The sequence below is a fragment of the Tenrec ecaudatus genome, chromosome 1 (genome assembly GCF_050624435.1).
Source record: "Tenrec ecaudatus isolate mTenEca1 chromosome 1, mTenEca1.hap1, whole genome shotgun sequence".
NCBI classification, from domain to species: domain Eukaryota; kingdom Metazoa; phylum Chordata; class Mammalia; order Afrosoricida; family Tenrecidae; genus Tenrec; species Tenrec ecaudatus.
The window spans coordinates 59,990,854-60,011,178 of NC_134530.1; the positions used below are offsets into that span (position 1 = coordinate 59,990,854).

At 41.6% G+C, this 20,325-nt stretch overlaps 2 protein-coding genes across 2 annotated transcripts in view; one reads left to right on the forward strand and one right to left on the reverse strand.

The window, feature by feature from the left end:
• AGO3 (argonaute RISC catalytic component 3) overlaps nt 1-20,325 on the forward strand; it is a 151,589-nt gene that overhangs the window by 41,497 nt on the left and 89,767 nt on the right. The gene's annotated exons all lie outside the window — the stretch shown is intronic.
• Nucleotides 3,387-3,911, reverse strand: LOC142452621 (calmodulin-1). The gene has a single exon (XM_075553867.1). The coding sequence runs from the start codon at nt 3,863-3,865 to the stop codon at nt 3,416-3,418; it is 450 nt and encodes a 149-aa protein (XP_075409982.1). The 5' UTR covers nt 3,866-3,911; the 3' UTR covers nt 3,387-3,415.

The window sequence follows — 20,325 nt, forward strand, 5'->3', positions numbered from 1 at the left end:
GGAGGGGGATGAATAACAGAAACATGGGCGATATGAGACAGCAGATTGTGTAAGATATGAAAACAATAATTTATAATTTATCGAGGGTTCATAGGGGTGGGAAGGCAAAAAAAAGAGCTAATACCAAGGGTTCAAATAGAAAGAAAATGTTTTTAAAATGATGATCGCGACATATGTACAAATGTGCTGGATACAATTGATGTCTGGATTGTTAATAAGAGTTGTAAGAGCCCCCAGTAAAATGATTTTTTTAAAAAAGATTTACATCCTTGGAAACTCTATGGGGCAGTTCCACTCTGCCCTTTAGGGTCGCTAGGCATTGAATCAACTCCTAAGTCATGAAATGACTGTAAAATGAGATGGTATGATGAGGACAGCAAGAGACCTGGAGATTATAATGATATAATGGTTGAAAATAGAGAGAATTGTGTGTGCCTCCCAGTTCCCATCTCAGCTCGTTAGACTGTGCTGTCAGTATTTGAAATACCCACAGGGTCGCATATGGTGTACAGGTTTCTGTGGAGGTTCCAGACCAAGATAGCCTAGGAAGAAAGACCTAGTGATAGTCTTCCCAAATTTGCCCAGTGAACGCCTAATGGATCATAATAGAGCATTGTCCCCCTGATTGCTTTGGACTTGTCACTAGGAGGGATCTGTTGCTAGAGGAAGAAGGCTAGCAAGGACAACGGCAGACCCTTGGATCCTCCACATTTCTCTTCTAGTGCCCCTGACAAATATGAGACCAGGTTTTGTCCCAGCTTCCTTCTCTTCCTAGTATGGCCATCATCCATTTTCAGAATGTCACTGTCTCATGTTAACCTATAATTCATATCATCGGTGTCTTATTTATCACAACTGAGATGTTAATGTATGAATCTGAAGGAAGGATATTGCTGACCCCTGGAAGATATATGCAATTTTTAAAAGCTGCTTGTTCCTCTAATTAAGTCTTTCAAGTGATAGACTCTCTAAGGGTAGTGTTTCCAAAGTGGATTTCTTATTAGTACCTCTTCACTTTCCCTGCTGTAAAGGACTACCCTTATCTTGTACAATATACACTGAAGAATGAGGAGTACATGATTAGAATGTTCGGATAACAAAATCATTTGAAGACAAAGTTGTTGGAATTAAAGGCATACTTGGGAGATGAAGACATGGGATTTAGGACAAGAATTGAATATTTTTCAGTATATGAGTTTATGAGGGACTGGGGAGGTGTCAATAATTTAGGTAAAAAAAAATAAAATTGTTTATTAAATATACATTTACTTTTTGGAAGGGAGTGGAGTTATATATGTACATATGAAATTGCATGTGAAAGCTAGACATTGAATAATGAAAACCGTAGAACAATCGATGTATTTGAATTATGCTGCTGGCAAAGAATATTGAAAGTACCGTGGGCTGCTAAAAGGACAAACTGACCTGTATTGCAAGAAGTAAGGCCACAGTGCTTCTTAAAGGCAAATGGCAAGACTTTGCCTTACATACTTTGGACATAATGTCAGGAGAGATCGGTCCCTGGAGAAGGACATCATTTTTGGTAAAGTGGAGGGATGGCAAAAAGGAGGAGGCCCTCGATGAGATGGACTGCCCCAGTGACTGCATCAGTGGGCTCAGGCTTGGGATCCATTGGGAAGACGGTGCAGGACCATAGCACCTAACAGCATCTGAAATTATCTAGCATAGAACTCCATACAAGTTTGCTCACCATGTTGGTTGAACTTGAGAGAAAGTATAGGTAAGAAATTAATGTGGTTTATTCTGGCTTTAATTTATGATCCTGCTGACAGCCCCAATTTCATTTTGATTGCTTTTGATTATTTGGTAGTAGGTAAAGGAGTCCTGGTGACACTATAGAGTAAGCACTGGATTGCTAACCAAAAGTTCAGTATTTCAAACCCACCAGCTTCTCCTTGGGGAAAGGTGAAGTGGTCTGCTTCTGTGAAGATTTACAGTCTCCAAAAGCCTAGGGGAAGTCCTGCTTTTATGGGCTTTGCCATGAGTTAGGATTGACTTGGGTGTTTTACTTTTTAAAAGATTCATAATTTAAATGTTCCCAGTGGAAATTTTTAGCATGTTCTTTAAAAATTTTGAATTTCAATAGGCTGTTTTAAAATTTTTGAATTTCAATAGGCTATAGGCCTTCTTTGCAATGGTACAAATATGGATATTGTCCAGTCAGTTGGCCAAGTAGCTGTCTTCCAGCTTGTTGAAACATTTCAGTTGATGTTCCATCAATTCCTGGAGCCTTATTTTTGTCTAATACCTTATGTACAGCTTGGACTTCCTCCTGTAGCACCATTGGTTCTTGGTCATGTGCTACCTCTTGATATGATGGAATGTTAATTACCATATATACTCGAGTAAGCTGACCCGAATATCAGCCAAGGCACCTAATTTTACCACAAAACTGCATTAAAAAGGTGCTGAAAAACTCAGCTTATCCACGAGTCTATACAGTAGTGAAGCCTCTCTATCTGTTTGTGATGCTCCCTGCATCATTCAATATTTCAATATTCTGCCCATAGAATTTTTTGATATTGCAACTTGAGTTCTTTCAATTTAGGATATGCTAGGCATGTTCTTCCTTTTTGGTTTTCTAACTCTAGGTCTTTACACATTTCAATTTAAAATTTAAATTTGTATTCTCATGCTGCCCTTTGAAATGTTCTATTTAACTCTTTTTAAAATCATTCTTCCATGTGCCTTAGATAATCTATGATTAACATCAAGTTTCAGAGTCTCTACTGACAGCCACACTGATCTTTTCTTGCCTGTCTTCTTAATGACCTTTTATTTTTTTTTTAATTGTAATTTTTTTATTGGAAAACAAATATACAACTTGGAATGGATTTGAGGCAAATTGTGCCATAAGCAGATTTTCTTTAAGTGGCTAAACAAAGTTTAAAAAGCAAGTAACCATAAAAGAAAAGGTTTCTGGTACAGGACCAGCAGTACAAAAAAATAGTGTACGAGTACCTGGATAATACACCCGTTTTGCAATAGTGCAACTTTAAGTACATATTGTTGACTGTCCTTAGTCCACGCAGAGTTACAGCTCCACACTTCAACAACCACATGCTGACGATTCCTAAAGAAAACTACTGAAAAAAAGGCCTAACCAGATGTTCCCTCGTTTGACCAACTCCATCTAAGTTTAGATGTGCAGAAGGGCTTAGATATATCCAGAGTAAGCCACATGCAACATGTTACTTGATCAATTTTCTAAAATAAGGTTTCAGGACAATGACAGTAAGATAAGGGAAGAGAACATGGAGGAATGAAGTCCTAATTACTATACATGCATATTCTTTTGACAGTTGGGGGAAACCGTTTACAGATAAGTTACAAACAAAGAAAAGGCAAATAAACAATTTTGTACAAGAAATTTAACACATTCTATACAATGTCTTCACTTTGCTGTCATCATTTGTACAAACTCTTCATAGTTTACTTGACCATCCCCATCAATATCTGCTTCCCTGATCATTTCATCAACCTCTTCGTCTGTTAACTTCTCTCCAAGGTTTGTCATCACGTGACGAAGTTCTGCTGCACTAATGTAGCCATTGCCATCCTTATCGAACACACGGAATGCTTCTCTGATTTCTTCTTCACTGTCTGTGTCCTTCATTTTTCTTGCCATCATTGTCAGAAATTCCGGGAAGTCAATTGTGCCATTACCATCAGCATCTACTTCATTAATCATGTCTTGTAACTCTGCTTCTGTGGGATTCTGCCCCAGAGACCTCATGACAGTCCCCAGTTCCTTTGTGGTTATAGTTCCGTCACCATCCTTGTCAAATAGTGAGAAAGCTTCCTTGAATTCTGCAATTTGCTCTTCAGTCAGTTGGTCAGCCATGCTGCAAGCGCTACCGGTCTCGGAGACGTGTTCACACAACCACTCGGCTCGCTAGCTCCACTCGGACTACCTTAATGACCTTTTACTTTCTTCATGGATGATGTTCTTGATGTCATTCCACAGCTTATCAGGTCTGCTATCAGTAGTGTTCAATGTACAGAATCTGTTCTTGATATGTTCTCAAAATCCCAAGTGATTGGAAGAAAACTTTATTTGTACCCCTTCCAAAGAAAAGGAACAGAATATTCAAATTATAAAATAATATCAGATGCAAGTAAAATTTTATTGAATATGATCCAACAATGGTCGCAGCTATTGACAGGGAGCTGCCAGGGATTCAGGCAGATTCATAAGACAACATTGAACAAGAAATAACTTTGCTGACGTCAGATGAATCTTGGCTAAAAGCAGAGAATACCAGAAAGATACTTACTTGTGTTTTATTGACTATACTATAGCATTTGACTGTGTGGACCATAACAAACGATGGGAATCCCGGAGCATTTCATTTTGTTCATAATCAAGAGGCATTTATTGGGACAGAACAAGGGAATACTACATTGATTTAAAATCAGCAAAGGTGTGTGAAAAGGTGGATTGTATCCTCTCACCAAATGTATTCAATCTGTATGCTTAGCAAATCATCAGAGAAACTGTTTTGTATAAAGAAGAATGCAGAATCAGGATTGGAGAAAGGTTTATTTACAACCTGCGACATGTAGATGACACAAACTTGCTTGTTGTATGTGAGAAGGACTTGAAGCACTTGTTGATGAAGCCTTCAGATTACAACTCCTGATAAAGAAAACCAAAATCCGTACAACTGCACCAGTAGGCAACCTCATGGCAAACAGAAAGATTGACGTTGTCAAGGACTTTGTCTTGTTTGTATCCACAATCAGTGTTCATGGGAGCAGCATTTAAGACACTAAAGGATGTATTATATTGAGTAAATCTCCACAAGACCTTTGTAAAGTGCTGAAAAGCAAGAATGTTACTTTGAGGACTAAGATGAACCTGATCCAAGCCATGGCATTTTCAATCGCCTCATCTACATGTGAAAGTTGGACATGGAAAAAGGGAAGCCAAAGAAAAATCGATGCATTTGAATTATGGAGCTGGTGAAAAACATTGAAAGTACCATGGACTGCCAGAAGAACAAACAGGGCCTTGAGAATAGCATGCTCAGTGTGGGGTCTTTATAGGCATCTGACGGCTGCCTGATTTCTTTCCAACCTCCTTTATGGGACCCTGTGCAGGCATGGGCGGACAACCCCTGTCCCTAAATCCAGCTACCTACCAGTCTAAGGCTTTTTTGGGTGTCTTGGGATCAGGGGCTGTGACAAGCAATAGCTCAGGGAAGGGGATTAGACTTGCCCAGAGGGGCTGGATTTCCCTGTGCTTGTGTTCTCCACTTAGGCCAGCTCTGGGCTGCCCTCTTGACCCCCCCATGCACCTAGATAGGCTGTGTTGTCCCTGCCATTGGGCAGCCAGGGCTCTGGGTTACCCAGTGGGGCTCTTTTGGCCAGGATAGAGCGTCAAAGCTGTTTATATTTTTATCCACTGTGGGCCAGGCCCTTATTATTACATCCCTGCAGCTCTATCACTGCCCCTGCCCCCTCTAACCCCCCTCCCCCAGCTAGCTCCTTGATCTGCAGTCCTGAGAATCTGCACTCAGCCAGCCTAATGCCATGGGGAGATGACCAAAGGGATTCTAATCGATAGACATTGCTGCTCTCTAATTTCAGTGGATCTGTGTCTACTTATATTTCTGCTGAAACTCCTGTGGACTGGAAGTGTAGAGTGTGCCTCTCAGTGGCTTCTCTGCGTTGTTCTCCACAGAATCTCTGCAGTGTGTGCTGCCTGGTTGCCATCTTGCCCGGAAGTCTAATTGAGCTGCATAAGGGAAACACCATTTTGGCCTTGAAGTGAAAATCTCAAATTAACAGTGTTTGAAAGAACCCCTTTCACTCTTGCTATTAAGTGCCATCAAGGCGGCTCTAAATCCAGTGCCCAGTCCTGCACCACTCTCGCAGTCTCTGTTTTGCGTCCTTCAGTAAACCTGAGATAATGTTCTCTTGTTATGAGACCTATTGAGTCCGACTTGATTCGTCATATTGGACAGGCAGATTTTCTTCTGCTGTACATTCTATTCCTCTCCTGTCAGTGTACTCTATAGACTTCAGTTTTTTGATGTTGTTTTAATGCTATAGCTTATTCATTCTCTGGTGAAAAATCCACATAACCCTTGCAGATGAAGTCACTGTAGAAGCTTCCTTCGTTCTTTTGCCAGCACCCACGTTGGCCTGTGCAGTCCCCCGACCGTCTTCCTTCTGTTCCTGCGTGTTTTCTTGAGGCCTTTTGCTTCTCTTACAGGCCCCGTCTTGCAAGTCTTTGTTTGGGTTCATTTTTTCTTGGCATCGTCCAAAGACTCCTCAATCGTGCTGAAGCCAGGAGTCTTGCCCCCACCCAAATGGGTTCTAAATCCAGAGACAAAAATGACACCTGGCGTGGTCTTGTACCTTTTGGTTAGCGTTTCACGAACGTCTCTCTTAGGCACTGTCGCTTTCCCAGGGTGACGGACATCAATGACCATTTGTTTTTGCTGAAGTGGTTGGTTATGGACTTCCTGTTCCGGATAGTTAGTGTCCTTCCTGATGGCAGAGGACACTCGAGCAGCCAGCAATGAAAAGAAGATACTCCTCTGCTGGCCATTCATATAATTGGGCACAGAAGGACCCTTAGTCTCAGTTTTTTGAGTTTGCACAAGAAAACTTTTCTCGATGCTGAAATTTTCATTATATACTTAATCTGCTTATGTACATCAGCATTGCTGAGAGCCACCGTGAATGTATCACTAGACCATTGGGCAACAGGATCAAGTTTAGGTTTGCAGAGGGTGGTGGAAGGAATGTTCCTCTGTTCATTTTTAGATTGGGTTATTTACCCTTTTATTAATTTATAGAAGTTCCTTAGATGATCTGGATACAACGCTATTATTAGATATATGATTTATAGTGTCCCCCCTTTTTACTATCTTGATGGTGTCCTTTAAAGCAGAAATAAGTTTAATTTTTGTCTTTTTACTTTTATTGGTGGCTCTTAATCTCTTATCACAATCCATATACAATCATCCATTGTGTCAGGCACATTGGCACATATGCTGCCATCATCATTTTCAAAGCATTTTCTTTCTACTTGAGCCCTCTTTTTACCCCTCCCATCCCCAACCACTCTCCCTCATGAACCCTTGATAATTTATAAATTATTATTTTGTCATATCTTACACTGTCCAATGCATCAAGGTCCAGGGGTCCCTCAAGCTGGGTCATGGTGTTGGTGAGGCGGGGCCGGAAACCACACAGCTCAAAGGTTGCGGTGACTGTTCCAGTTTTATTCATGCAAGGCTTCAACTTATATATTCTTTTTCTTGGCTTAAAGCTTATGGCCTGAGATCATACATCAGGAAATTTTCAGGTCACAAGACCGTAACAAGTTACATCAATCACATCATGATTCTTGGTTAAAAATTAGTACATCTTGAAACTAAAACTTTCTCAACTACAAGGGTGATAGACATAAACCTTCTAACAATAACTGAGCACACTTCATCCAACTAGGGCGCATTGTTCTAACTATGAAATCAATAAAGCATTAACATATTTCATTATCAAAAATTACTTGACAGGCTTTGGCTGTTCTTTCTGTTCCTTCTTGGGCTGTTCCTCTAAGGCTTTCATTTATTGTTCTTTCTTTACCACTAAGTTCCCTTAAATTAAACTCCTAAAAGTCTTTTCTGTACCAAGGTATGAGTTGCCTCACAATAGGTAGCTTTGCTTCAGTGGACTTCAAACATCACGGAGGCCCTCCTCTTGCTAACCGTTCCATAAAACTTAAACTACTATTACTATTAACTACTGTTAACTATTCTTATGCCATTTTCATTATAAGCCCTCGTATAAGGTAAATCAGGGTCAGGAATTCTATTTCCCTTTGGGTTATTTCCTGGAGGGGGTACCATATTCTACCCCCTATGCGGTAACCAATATAAGGAGGGGGAAAACCGTGGGAAGAGGATGATAAACTTTTTTAGGGTCTTGCACAAAAGCTTCCAAACGAGTCTCTGGGATTTCCGTGGGTTTTGGTTAAAATAGCTCAGCCTGCTCAAGATCTAACATAAATTCCTTAAGAGGGGTTTCTGGCTTCCAGTTTCTAGTGTTATTTATACAATACACTTTGCACGCAGTCAGGACATGGATCTTTCAAAGCCATAGAAGGGGGAGTAACCTCAACTTCTGGGGAATATTCCTCAGTTGACATCAGTTGTTTCCTAAAAGGGGAAGTGATCAAGATTATCAAGAAAAAGAGAGCAGCTACAATGATCAATAATGATATCAGGGCAATAATTTCAAAGGGTTCATGGAAGAGACTTTCCTTTGTAGAGCCTCCTTTGAATGCTCCTCCTCCATGTACTGACTTTGTCAAGGCCCATGGTTAGAAGTGGTCTCAGCAGTCCAACGTGTCCCTTCACCCACTTTTCTGTTGTCCGTCCCCCGGGAAGGAGCTTATATGTAGATCCTTGTAGTCAGTTCCCCCTTTCCACCCCATCCTCCCTCCACCCTCCTGGTATCGCCACTCTCACCACTGGCCCAGAAGGGATCATTTGCCCTGGATTCCCTGTGTTTCCAGTTCCTATCTGTACCAGTGTACATCCTCTGGTCTAGCCAGATTTAGCCAGATTTGTAAGGTAGAATTGGGATCATGATAGTGGGTGGGGGAAGCATTTAGGAACTAGAGGAAAGTTGTAAGTTTCATCGTTGCTACACTGCACCCTGACTGGCTCGTCTCCTCCCTGAGACCCTTCTGTCAGGGATGTCCAGTTGCCTACAGATGGGCTTTGGGTCTCCACTCTGCACTCCCCCTCATTCACAATGATAAGATTTTTTTTGTTCTGATGATGCCTGATACCTGATCCCTTCGACATCTCGTGATTACACAGGCTGGTGTGCTTCTTCCATGTGGGCTTTGTTGCTTCAGAGGTAGATGGCTGCTTGTTTATCTTCAAACCTTTAAGACCCCAGATGCTATATCTTTTGATAGCCGTGCACCATCAGCTTTCTTCAACATTTGCTTATGCACCTGCTTTGTCTTCAGCGATTATGTCAGGATGGTGAGCATTATGGAATGCCAGTTTAATAGAACAAAGTATTCTTGCATTGAGGGAATACTTGAGTGGAGGCCCAATGTCCATCTGCTATATGCACATAGATCTATTTCCACATCCTCATATATAAATTTATTTACATATGTATATACCTGTATTTAGATCTCTGTAAATGCCCTTTGCCTGCTAGTTCTTTCCTCTATTTCCTTTTACTTTCCTCTTGTCCCACTATCATGCTCAGCCTTCATGTGGGTTTCAGAACTTCCTCTCAGTTACATTACCCTTTGTCACACCCTACCAGGCCTCCTACACCCTCCTTACCACCGATTTGGATCACTTGTTGTTCCCTTGTCCCTATGTTTGTTAACACCAATACCTTTCCCCCCATCTTCCCCTCTCCCATGTTCCCCCAGAATTGTCAGTCTTGTTATTTTCTCTTCCAGATGGTTCATCCAGCCTATCTTATTTAGACAGACCTGCGGAGACAATAACATTTGCAAAACCAAGCAACAAAATACAACAAAACAACAACAAGCCAATGACAAGAAAACCACAACACAAACAAGAAAGAAAAGCTTATAGTTAGTTCAAGGACTGTTTGTTGGCCTTTAGGAGTGTTTTCCTGTCGAGTCTGATGGGGGGGCCAAGCCCTGGCCCCAGCGTCCAGTTTTGGTATTCCCTGGGCACTTCGTTGTTCTGTTCCTCCTTGCTATTCTCTTCCATGCCCTTAATGTTTTCCCTGCATGTGGTGGGATCAGATCGGGCACAGTTCCCACACTGTGTCTCAGTGCTGTCCCCTGTAGGGCTGTGGGCCAGTGAGGGATGTCGTGGCTCATAGTGGGGCCGGCCATGTGGTTGAAGAACGATTTTTATATAAATATATAAGGGAGATTCAAAAACTCCATGGAAGAAATTTTGAACTGCCCATCATGCGGTTAAACGTCAGCAACCATTAAGTTGGCATTATTCCTGACATCAGTCCATTTATATGCCCCCCAAAAAGCCCAAGACAAATGTGCAGTCAATTCCAACACATGGCAACCTCATAGCACAGAGTAGAATTTCCTGATTCCCAAGATCTTCACAGAAGCAGAATGCCACATTTTTGTCCTTGAAGTAGCTGGTGGCTTTAAGCCACGGTTTTGATGATGTTGTTGTTTGGCAACTTAGCAAGAGGAGTTAACCATTGGGCCACTAGGGCTCACTCTGGCATATGGGCGTGTGTTCTCCATAATATCCTGTCCAATAGGGTCCCCTAGTGTTAAAATCCCCTACTAATAGGCTTTTAGGTCATTCCACTTTTTGTCTTGGGTTGATTTCAATGAGCATAAACCAATGATCTAAAGAGCCTTGGTGGCATAGTGGGTGACAAGTTAGGCTGCTGACCACAAGGTCAGCAGTTCAAAACCACTACCCACTCTGTGGGAGTAAAATGAAGCTTTCCATTCTTGTGAAGATTTACAGTCCTGGAAGCTCATAGGGTGGTTCCACTCTGTCTTACAGGGTCACTGTGAGTCACTAATGGCCGTCAGTTTGGTTTTGGTAAACCACTGATCTGAATTTACCATATGGTTCTAAACCAGGATAGAAAGTTTTTGGTACTAAGGTATCTTAATTTCAGGGATATATTTGGAACCTGACTGGACCTATAATTTTGAATTGTACAGTAACAACTTTTAAAATTTCATTTAAACAACATTTTAATGAAACATACACCAAATCACCTCTTTTGAGTCTTATGTTTTTATTACCTGATTAGCTTATATCTCTGTTGCATGTGAGGCATTTGCTAGGGTCTTGAGAGGAATTTCATAGTCTGTTTGGAAAGGCAGTTTCTGGGAAGTGTATGTTGCATGCTGTGATGAAAGAGTGGCAATTTCTACTTAGTGGTTGTGAGGTAGACAAGGAGATGAGAGAATATTCCTCATAGAATATGAGCAAAGGTTTCACAAGTTTGTGTAACAGAAATAGAGCAATATTAACAGTAGCTAGAGAATAGGTTATGAAAGATCTTAAATGCCGCGTGGAGGCTTATGCATTCAGAAAGCAGTGGAGAACCATTGGGGGCTTTTAAGCAGGTGTGAGATATCTATGTGTCTGTATCTAAAAACATAAGTGATGTCAGTCTGGAGCATAAGTGGAGAAGAGGCCACCTGGGTCCTGCAGCACATTTAGAAGACTTGCAGTGGACCCAGTCAAATGTCTTCCATCGTGTATCATGCATGCTTCCTCGTTAGTTAGAATGTTTTCCCATGTGACCCAGTAGTAATTAAATAAATAAATCTGTTTAATTCTGTACTTACATGTTTTTCAATTGTAATTTATGGACATGTACTTTTCTTCTAATACATTACATAGCTAAAGAATAATTAAAGGTGAGAAACACTTCTTTTTAAGTTTTTATTGTAGATTGGGTAAAGGCTTACAGAGCAGGTCAATTTTCTAGTCAGTAATTCATACACATTTTATTTCGTGTCCCCACAACGTTAACACCCCTCACCCCACTCCCTCTCTGTGTCTCTGTCCCTCCTCCTCTCCCAGCCTTGTGAACTTGGTCCTTGCGTAGATGCTGCCCTCTGATCTCAAGCGATTGGTTATTTTGAGGTGTGCAGACCTTACTTCTGTCATTGTTTCCCTTTTAGACTTGTCTATTGTTTGCCTGAAAATTGAGCCATGTGGATGAGTTCATTACTAGACCTGAAAGATGACTAAGGGCCATAGTCTTAGAGAGTCCACCAGTCTCTATTGGATATAAGCTTGTTCTGTTTGAGAAATTATATTTTAAAATAAACTTTTAAAACTAAATTTTAACGATTTGAAAATTTTAATGATTTCTTACACATGAATGAGGTGTGCCTTGTGCTTGAATGGCTTTGCAGTATATGAAAATGGATGAATGAGAGCTACACTCATACGTTACAGAATTCCATTATTATCTCTTGTTACGTCTAACTCTGACATGGGCTAAATGCAGGCAATGGTGTCAGTTAACATTCATGAATATTAATAAGTATTATTTTCTGATTTTCAGATGAAACTTAAATATAAATATAGGGAGTGTTTTCTTCTCATACTCCGATCTTGAAGACACACCCCTGCGTTACCTATTTTTCTAGATTTAGAGGTAATATTTTCGAAGACTTAACTAACAACAATGACAGTAGTGATAAAAAAGGACATCGACATAAGATTTAAAAGAAAAACAGGCAATTTAGGTGTGTTGGAAAAGCAAAGTGGTAAGAATGGCTTCTTCGTTCCTAACTTGTGCAATGAAATGGAATGTTTGTAACCTGTCGTTGCCATACCAACTTACCACAAACCATGCACTGTATACAACCACAATTGTATTGTCTCACCGTTCTGGAAGCTAGTTTCCAAATTCAAGGCTGGTTTTTAAAATATTATTTTATTGGGGGCTCTTACAGCTCTTATCACAATCCATACATATATCCATTTTGTCAAATACATCTGTACATATGTTGTCATTATTTTTAAAGTGTTTCTTTCTACTTGAGCCCCTAGCATCAGCTCCTCATTTTACCCCCTCCCTACCCCACCCACTTCCCCATCTCCCCATCATAATTGATAAATTATTCTCTTTTTTTTAATGTCTTACACCAACTGCTATCTTATTTCACCCACTTTTCTGCTGTTCATCCCTCTGGGAAGGGGGCTGTACATCAATCACTGTGATCGGTTCCCCCTTACTCCCATCCCCCAACCCTTACCATCCTAGTGCTACTGTTTCCCTTATTGGTCTTGAGGGGTTTATCTGTTCTGGATTCCCTGTGTTTCGATCTCATATCTGTACTAGTATACATGTTCTGATCTAGCCAGATTTGTAAGATAGAATTGGGTCATGGTAGTAGGGGGGCGGTGGGGAGGAAGCATTAAAGAACCAGAGGAAAGTTGTGTGTTTCATTGGTGCTGTACTGCACCCTGACTGGTTCTTCTCTTCCTTGTGACTGTTCTCACAGGGGGTGTCCAATTAACTACTGATGGCCCTCCTCCTCTACCCTCCTCCTCATTCCCATTGATATCCTTTTTGTTTATTTTGTTTTGGGTCTTTGATGCATGATGCATGATCCCATTGACATCTCATGTTCACACAGGCTGGTGTGCTTCTTCCATGTGGGCTTTGTTACTTCTCAATTAGATGGCTGCTTGTTTATCTTCAAGCCTTTAAGACCCCAGACGCTATATCTTTTGATAGCTGGGCACCATCAGCTTTCTTCACCACACTTGTTTATCTACCCATTTTGTCTTCAGCAATCGTGTCAGGGAAGGTGAACATCACAGAATGCCGTGTTAGTAGAACAAATTGTTCTTACGTTGAGGGAGTACTTGAGTGGAGGCCCAATATCCATCTGTTACCATAATACTTTATAAATAAATATATGTACATATCTGTATTCCCGTCATTGTATATAAATGTATTTACATATATGCATGCCTGTATTTAGACATCTAGAACTCTCCCATGCCTCCCAGTTCTTTCCTCTATTTCTCAAGGCTGCTTTGAGGCTCCATTCTTTCTGAAAGATCTCTAGAGGAAGCTCTATCTTCTCTCTCCAAGATTTGGTCACCACAGGTATTTCTTGGTTTGTAACAGTATAGCTCTGTCACCCTCCACCTTTAGAGCCACCACTTGTCTGTCAGTGTGTCGTGCTGTGGTGGCTTGTGTGTGCTGATTCTGGAAGCTGTGTCACTGGTGTTTCAAATGCCAGCAGGGTCACCCAGAGTGAACAGGTTCTGGTGGAGCCTCCAGACTGAGAAGGCAACAAAGGACTCAGCTCCCCACTCTGGAGGAAGAAGCCACTGAAAAACTTACACAGAGCTTCAAAGCCTTCTCAGATTCTGAAAACCTGAATACGGGAAGCAGAACAGTGTAGGGAGATACTGCCAGAGGAAGGGCCTCAGGCCCACGGCCACTCCAAATGTGACTGCAGAGGAGCTGATTTCATGGGAGTCAACCATGGTAATGGGAGTCGGGTAACGCCTGTAGAAGTGGAGCTGTCGGGGTTTTCATCTGCGAACGAGGCATTACTCAAAGAGAAGCAGCTGTAAAATGAAGTACAATGCTATCTGTGATCAGATTGTATCATCTGCTTCAAGGAAACTCACCCAGTACTATTCAAATTTATGCACCAGCCACAAAACTAGTGATGAAGAAATGGAAGAATTCTACCCAGGACTTCAGTCAGAAAGTGATCAAACATGCACTCATATCGGTGACTGGAATGCAAAATTTGGAAACAAACTGGAAAGAATGGTGGTTGTAAAAGGTAGACTTGTTAATAGACATAAAGCTGGAGATCACATGATAGAATTTTTCAAAACCAATAACTTGTTCATAGCAAATACCGTCTTTCAACAACACAAAGGGTGACTGTATACATGGACGTCCCCATGGAATATACAGAAATCAAACTGACTACATCTGTGGGAAGACATGCTGGAGAAGCTAGATATCAGCATCCACACCAGACCAGGGGAGACTGGGACAGAGCCTCAGTTCTCATGTGTAAGTTCAGGGTATAGCTGAAGGAGATTAAAATGCCCAGGAGAATCAAAATATGGCCTCGGGTCTGCCCCACCTGAATTATGAGGACATCTCAAGAACAGATTTGATGTATCGAGCACTAATGACAGAGACCTGATGAGCTGTGGGAGGACATCAAGAACATCATTCATAGAGAAAGCAAAAGCTCATTATATTAAAAAGACAGGAAGGAAAGAAAAGATCAAAGTGGATACCAGAAGAGTCACTAAAACGTGCTATTAATTGTAAAGTAGCTAAAGTAAATGGAAGGAAGAATGAAGTCAAGGAACTAAAAGAATTTCAAAGGCTGCTCAGGAAGACAAGGCCAAATAGTATAAAGAAATGTGCAAAGACCTAGAATTGGAAAGCCAGAAGGGAAGCATCAAGAGAAGATGGAAAGAGTACACCGAGTCGCTGTGCCAGAAAGAATTATTTGCATTCTGACTATTTCAGGCAGTCGCATATGAACAAGAACCAGTGGTGCTGAAGGAAGAAGTTCAGACTGTACTGAAAACATTAACCAAGCATGAAGCTCCAGTAATTGATGGAATACCCACTGAAATGTCTCAGAAAGCTGAAGAAGCACTGGAAGCACTCACTTATCTATGCCAGGAAATTTAGAAGACAGCTACTTCGCCAACTGACTGGAAGAGAACTATATTTGTACTTGTTCCAAAACTAGGTGATCCAACAAAATGCTCAAACTATAGAATTATATCATTGGGAGCATACACAGTAAATTTTTACTTAAGTTAATCCAAAAACAGTTGCAACAATGCATTGACAGAAATTCAGGCTGGATTCAGAAGAGGACATGGAACAAGGAATATTATTGTTGATGTCATATGGATTTTGGTTGAAAACAGAGAATACCAAAAAGATGTTTACTTGTGTTTCATTGACTATTCTAAGGCATTCGACTGTATGATTATAATAAACTTTAGATAACCTTGAGAAGGATGGGAATTCCAGAGCACTTCATTGTGCTCATGAAGAACTTGAACATGGATCAAGAGGCAGTGTGTAAACAGAACAAAGGAAGACTGCATGCTTTAAAATCAGGAAGGTGTGCTTCAGGCTTGTATTCTCTCACTGTACTTGGTCAGGCTGTATGCTGCGCAAATCATTAAAGAAGCTGGCTTTGGATTGAAGGAAACATCAGGATTGGAGGAAGGCAGTAGGCAGATGACACAACCTTGCTTGCTGAAAGTGAGGACGGATTGAAGCGTTGCTGATGAAGATCAAGGAGTGGAACCTTCAGTGTGGTTTACAGTTCAATGTAAGGAAGACCCAAATCTTCACAACTGGACCAACAGGTAACATCATTATAAATGGAGAAAAGGTTAACGCTGTTAAGCGTTTTGTCTTGCATGGAACCACAATCAAGGCTCAGGGAAGCAGCGGTCAAGCGATCCAAGGACACAGCTGAAGACCTCTTTAGAGTCCTGAAGCACAGGATGTTACTTTGAGGACCAAGGTGTGCCTGACCCAAGCCCTGGTGCTCTCCATTGCCTTGTATGCATATGAGAGTTGGACATTGACTAAGGACGACTGTAGAAGAATCAATGCATTTGAATTGTGGAGCTGGAGAAGAATATTGAAAGTACCATGGACTGCTAAAAGAACAAACTATATATGAAGAAGTAAGGCCAGAGTGCTTCATAGAGGCAAGGATGGCAATACTTTAGACATATTGTGAGAAGATACAATCCCTGGAGGATATCATGTTTGATAAAATGGAAGAGCGGTGAAAAGAGGAAGGCCCTTAATGGGAATGGGTTGACAAAGTGGCTGCATCAGTGGGCTGAGACATAGAAACAATTGTGAGGATGGCACAGAACTGCGTAGTGTGTCATTCTGGGTTGAAACTGGCTCAATGGTACCTAATAATAACACCTTAATATGGCTATCTCCCCTCTTTGTCTTTCTGTGTCCGTGTCTGTCCTCCTCCTGTGAAGACCTCAGTCATACTGGATTAGTGCATACCCTACTTAAGTATGACCTTGTGTTAACTAATTACATCTACAATAATCCTATTCCAAATAAGGCCACGTTCACAGATACCAGGGGTTAGACTTCAATAACTTTTGACTTTAATGAAATATGAAGATTGAAAGGACCAACCTCTTTGTACTGTAATTGCACTTTTGAAGGTTGGCTTGTATAGGGAACATCAAAATGATGGCTTAGTTCAATAGAGATTCTTAAATAAGTGCCTAGAGCTTGGGAAGTACGTAGAAATGGAGATTGATGTTTCAGACTTGTTACCCTACAGGTAGCAGTTCTAGGGAAAGTGTGTAGTGTCCAAATAAGAGAATTAAGAATAATTCTCTGGGGATACTAGTTTCACAGGTTAGCCAGTGATAACACAGAGACATTGCAAAGGTAGGAGAACCAAGAAAAAGGAGAATTTGTTTCACAGAAGGCAGGTAAAAAACAGGATTTTTAAAGGACAAGAGATTGGTCACAGAAGCAAATGAGTATAAAGAGACGCCAGGAATACAAAACGTAAAACGAGGATGTTGCACTACTAAGCGTGTCATTAGTGACCTGAAGAAGAAGTGTTCCAGAGAGGAGTCATTAGTATAGGCCAGACTGATTTAAAATTCATCTTTCAACCTAAAATAACCTATTAATTACTTTTAAGTACTAGATTTGCATACCACAGTATATTCGCTGATATGGTTATATAAAGCTTAGAACTTCTCAAGAATAGATTTGATGAGTTGAACAATAGTGATAGGAGACCTGATGAACAGTGGGATCAAGAACATTATACGTGAAAATAGCAAACAGTCGTTAAAAAGACAGGAAAGACAGACCTGTCTGAATAGGACAGGCTGGATGAACTGTCTGGAGGAAAAACAGTGGGACAGACAGTTCCGGGGGGACTTGGGAGGGGGAGGGGGGAGGGTAAGGAAGTGGTGTTAACAAACACAGGGACAAGGGAACAACATGGGACCCAAAATGGTAGTGAGGGGGGAGTGGCAGGCCTGGTGGGGAATGATCAAGGGTAAGGTTGTGTAGAGAAGAGGTATAGCTGTAGCCCAGGTGGGGACAGAACATGGTAGTGGGGCAGGAGGAAAGTCAAGGGAGATGGAGGAAGGAGCTGGGAGTCAAGAGGCATTTATGGAGGTCTAGACAAAGACATGTACATGCAAACATATATATGAGGATGGGGAAATAGATCTAAGTGTCTACATTTATAGGTTTAGTATTAAGGTGGCGGAAGGACCTTGGGCCTCTACTCAAGCACTCCCTCAATGCATGAATACTTTCTTTTATTAAATTGGCACTCTATGATGCTCACTCTCCCGACACAACTGCTGAAGCCAAAGCGGGTGAACAAGTAAATGTGGTGAAGAAAGCTGATGGTGCCCGGCTATCAAAAGAGATAGTGACTGGGGTCTTAAAGGCTTGAAGATAAACAAGTGGCCATCTAGCTCAGAAGCAACAAAGCCCACATGGAAGAACACACCAGCCTGTGTGATCGAGTGGTCCCGAAGGGATCAGTTATCGGGCATCAAAGAACAAAAAATCATATCATTGGCTTCACACCTCCAGGATGCGATCGCTGAAGACAAATGGGTGCATAAGCAAATGTGGTGAAGAAAGCTGATGGTGCCCGGCTATCAAAAGAGATAGTGTCTGGGGTCTTAAAGGCTTGAAGGTGAACAAGCAGCCATCTAGCTCAGAAGCAAAAAAGCCCACATGGAAGAAGCACACCAGCTTGTGCGATCATGAGGTGCCAAAGGGACCAGGTATAAGGCATCATGCAAAAAATAAAGAAGATATATGTGTGTATATGTATCTATGTGTGTGTGTATGTATGTATGTATGTATGTATATGTATATATATACCATATTGAATGAAGGGGGAAGTGCAGAGTGGAGACCCAAGGCCCAAGTGTCGGCCAATGGAGATCCCCTCATAGAGGGGTTTAGGAGAGGAGATGGGTCAATCAGGGTGCGATGTAGTCCTGATGAAGAACACAGCTTTCCCCCAGATCCTGAATGCTTCCTCCCCCCAACTACCATGATCCGAATTCTACCTTGCAGGGCTGGAGGGGCAGAGGTTGTACACTGGTACATATGGGGGCTGGAGGCACAGGGAATCCAGGGTGGATGATACCTTCAGGACCAAGGGTGTGAGGGGCGATGCTGGGAGAGTGGAGGGTGAGTGGGTTGGAAAGGGGGAACTGATTACAGGGATCCACATGTGACCTCCTCCCTGGGAGAGGGACGGCAGAGAAGAGGGGGAAGGGAGACTCCGGATAGAGCAAGATATGACAAAATAACGATGTATAAATTACCAAGGGCACATGAGGGAGGAGGCAGCGGGGAGGGAGGGGAAAAAAAAAGAGGACCTGCTATAAAGGGCTTAAGTGGAGAGCAAATGCTTTGAGAATGATTGGGGAAGGGAATGTATGGATGTGCTCTATACAATTGATGTATGTATATGTATGGATTGTGATAAGAGTTGTATGAGTCCCTAATAAAATGTAAAAAAAGAAAAGAGGAGGAAAAAAAAGAAAATGATTAGGGCAAAGAATGTACAGATGTGCTTTATACAATTGATGTATGTATATGTATGGACTGTGATAAGAGTTGTATGAGCCCCTAATAAATTGTTTTTTAAAAAAAAGCTTGCAATCACTAGCCAGTCAAAAGATGCAAATAAATTTTTTAAAGATGCAAATTAAATGATGATGAGATAGTACCTCACCCCTGCCTTGACAGCAAAGTTCAAAAAACCAGAAAGTAGCAAAGTGCCAGAGAGAATGCTGTGAAATTGTAACCCTCGTGCGTGGTTGGTGGGACTGTAAAACTGAACGACTCCTGTGGAAGGCACTGTCATTTCCTCCAGCAACTGGGGTTAGAAATCCTGTATGACCCTCTATTCTGTATACCTTAAAGAAACAAGAAGCAAAGCACAGGCAGACACATACCCCCCCATGTTCCTTGTAGAACACTACATTGTGCTCCTGCAGAACCTGTACATGGATCAAGGAGCAGTTGTGTGAACAAAACCAAGAAATACTGCATGGTTTTAAATCAGGAAAGGTGTGCTTCAGGGTTGCGTTCTCACACCATACTTCTCTGAGCAAATCCTCAGAGAAGCTGAATTATCTGAAGAAAGATGTGGCATCAGGATTGGAGGAAGGCTTCTTAACAACCAGAGACATGCAGAGAGCCCGACCTTGTTTGCTGAAAGTGAGGAAGGCTTGACACACTTGCTTATGAAGATCAGGGATTGCAGCCTGCAGTATGGAACACAACTCAATGTAAGGAAAATCAAAATCCTCACAACTGAACCAATAGGTAGCATCGTGATAAATAGGGAAAAGATTGAAGCTTGGATCCACAAGCAATGCTCATGGAAACAGCAGTCAAGAGAGGGAATGACACATTGTTTTGGGTAAATCCGTTGCACATGACCTCCTATAGAGTGTTGAAAAACAGGGAGGTTACTTTGAGGACTAGGTACACCTGACCTAAACCATGGCCTCTGATGCATGTGAGAGTTAGACAGTGACTAAGGAAGACTGAAGAAGAATCCATGCATTTGAAGTGTGGTGCGGGAGAAGAATAGTGAAAGTACCATGAAGTGCTTAAAGGACAAACTGATCTGTCTTGGAAGAAGTACGGCCAGAGTGCTCCTTAGATGCAAGGATGGCGAAACTTCTTCCCAAATTCTTTGGTCATGTTGTCAGGAGAGACCTGTCCCTGGAGAAAGACCGCATGCTCGGTAAC

Bases quoted from the DNA above. Each gene is read 5' to 3' on its own strand.
- LOC142452621 (XM_075553867.1), bottom strand. From the start codon at position 3,865: ATGGCTGACCAACTGACTGAAGAGCAAATTGCAGAATTCAAGGAAGCT.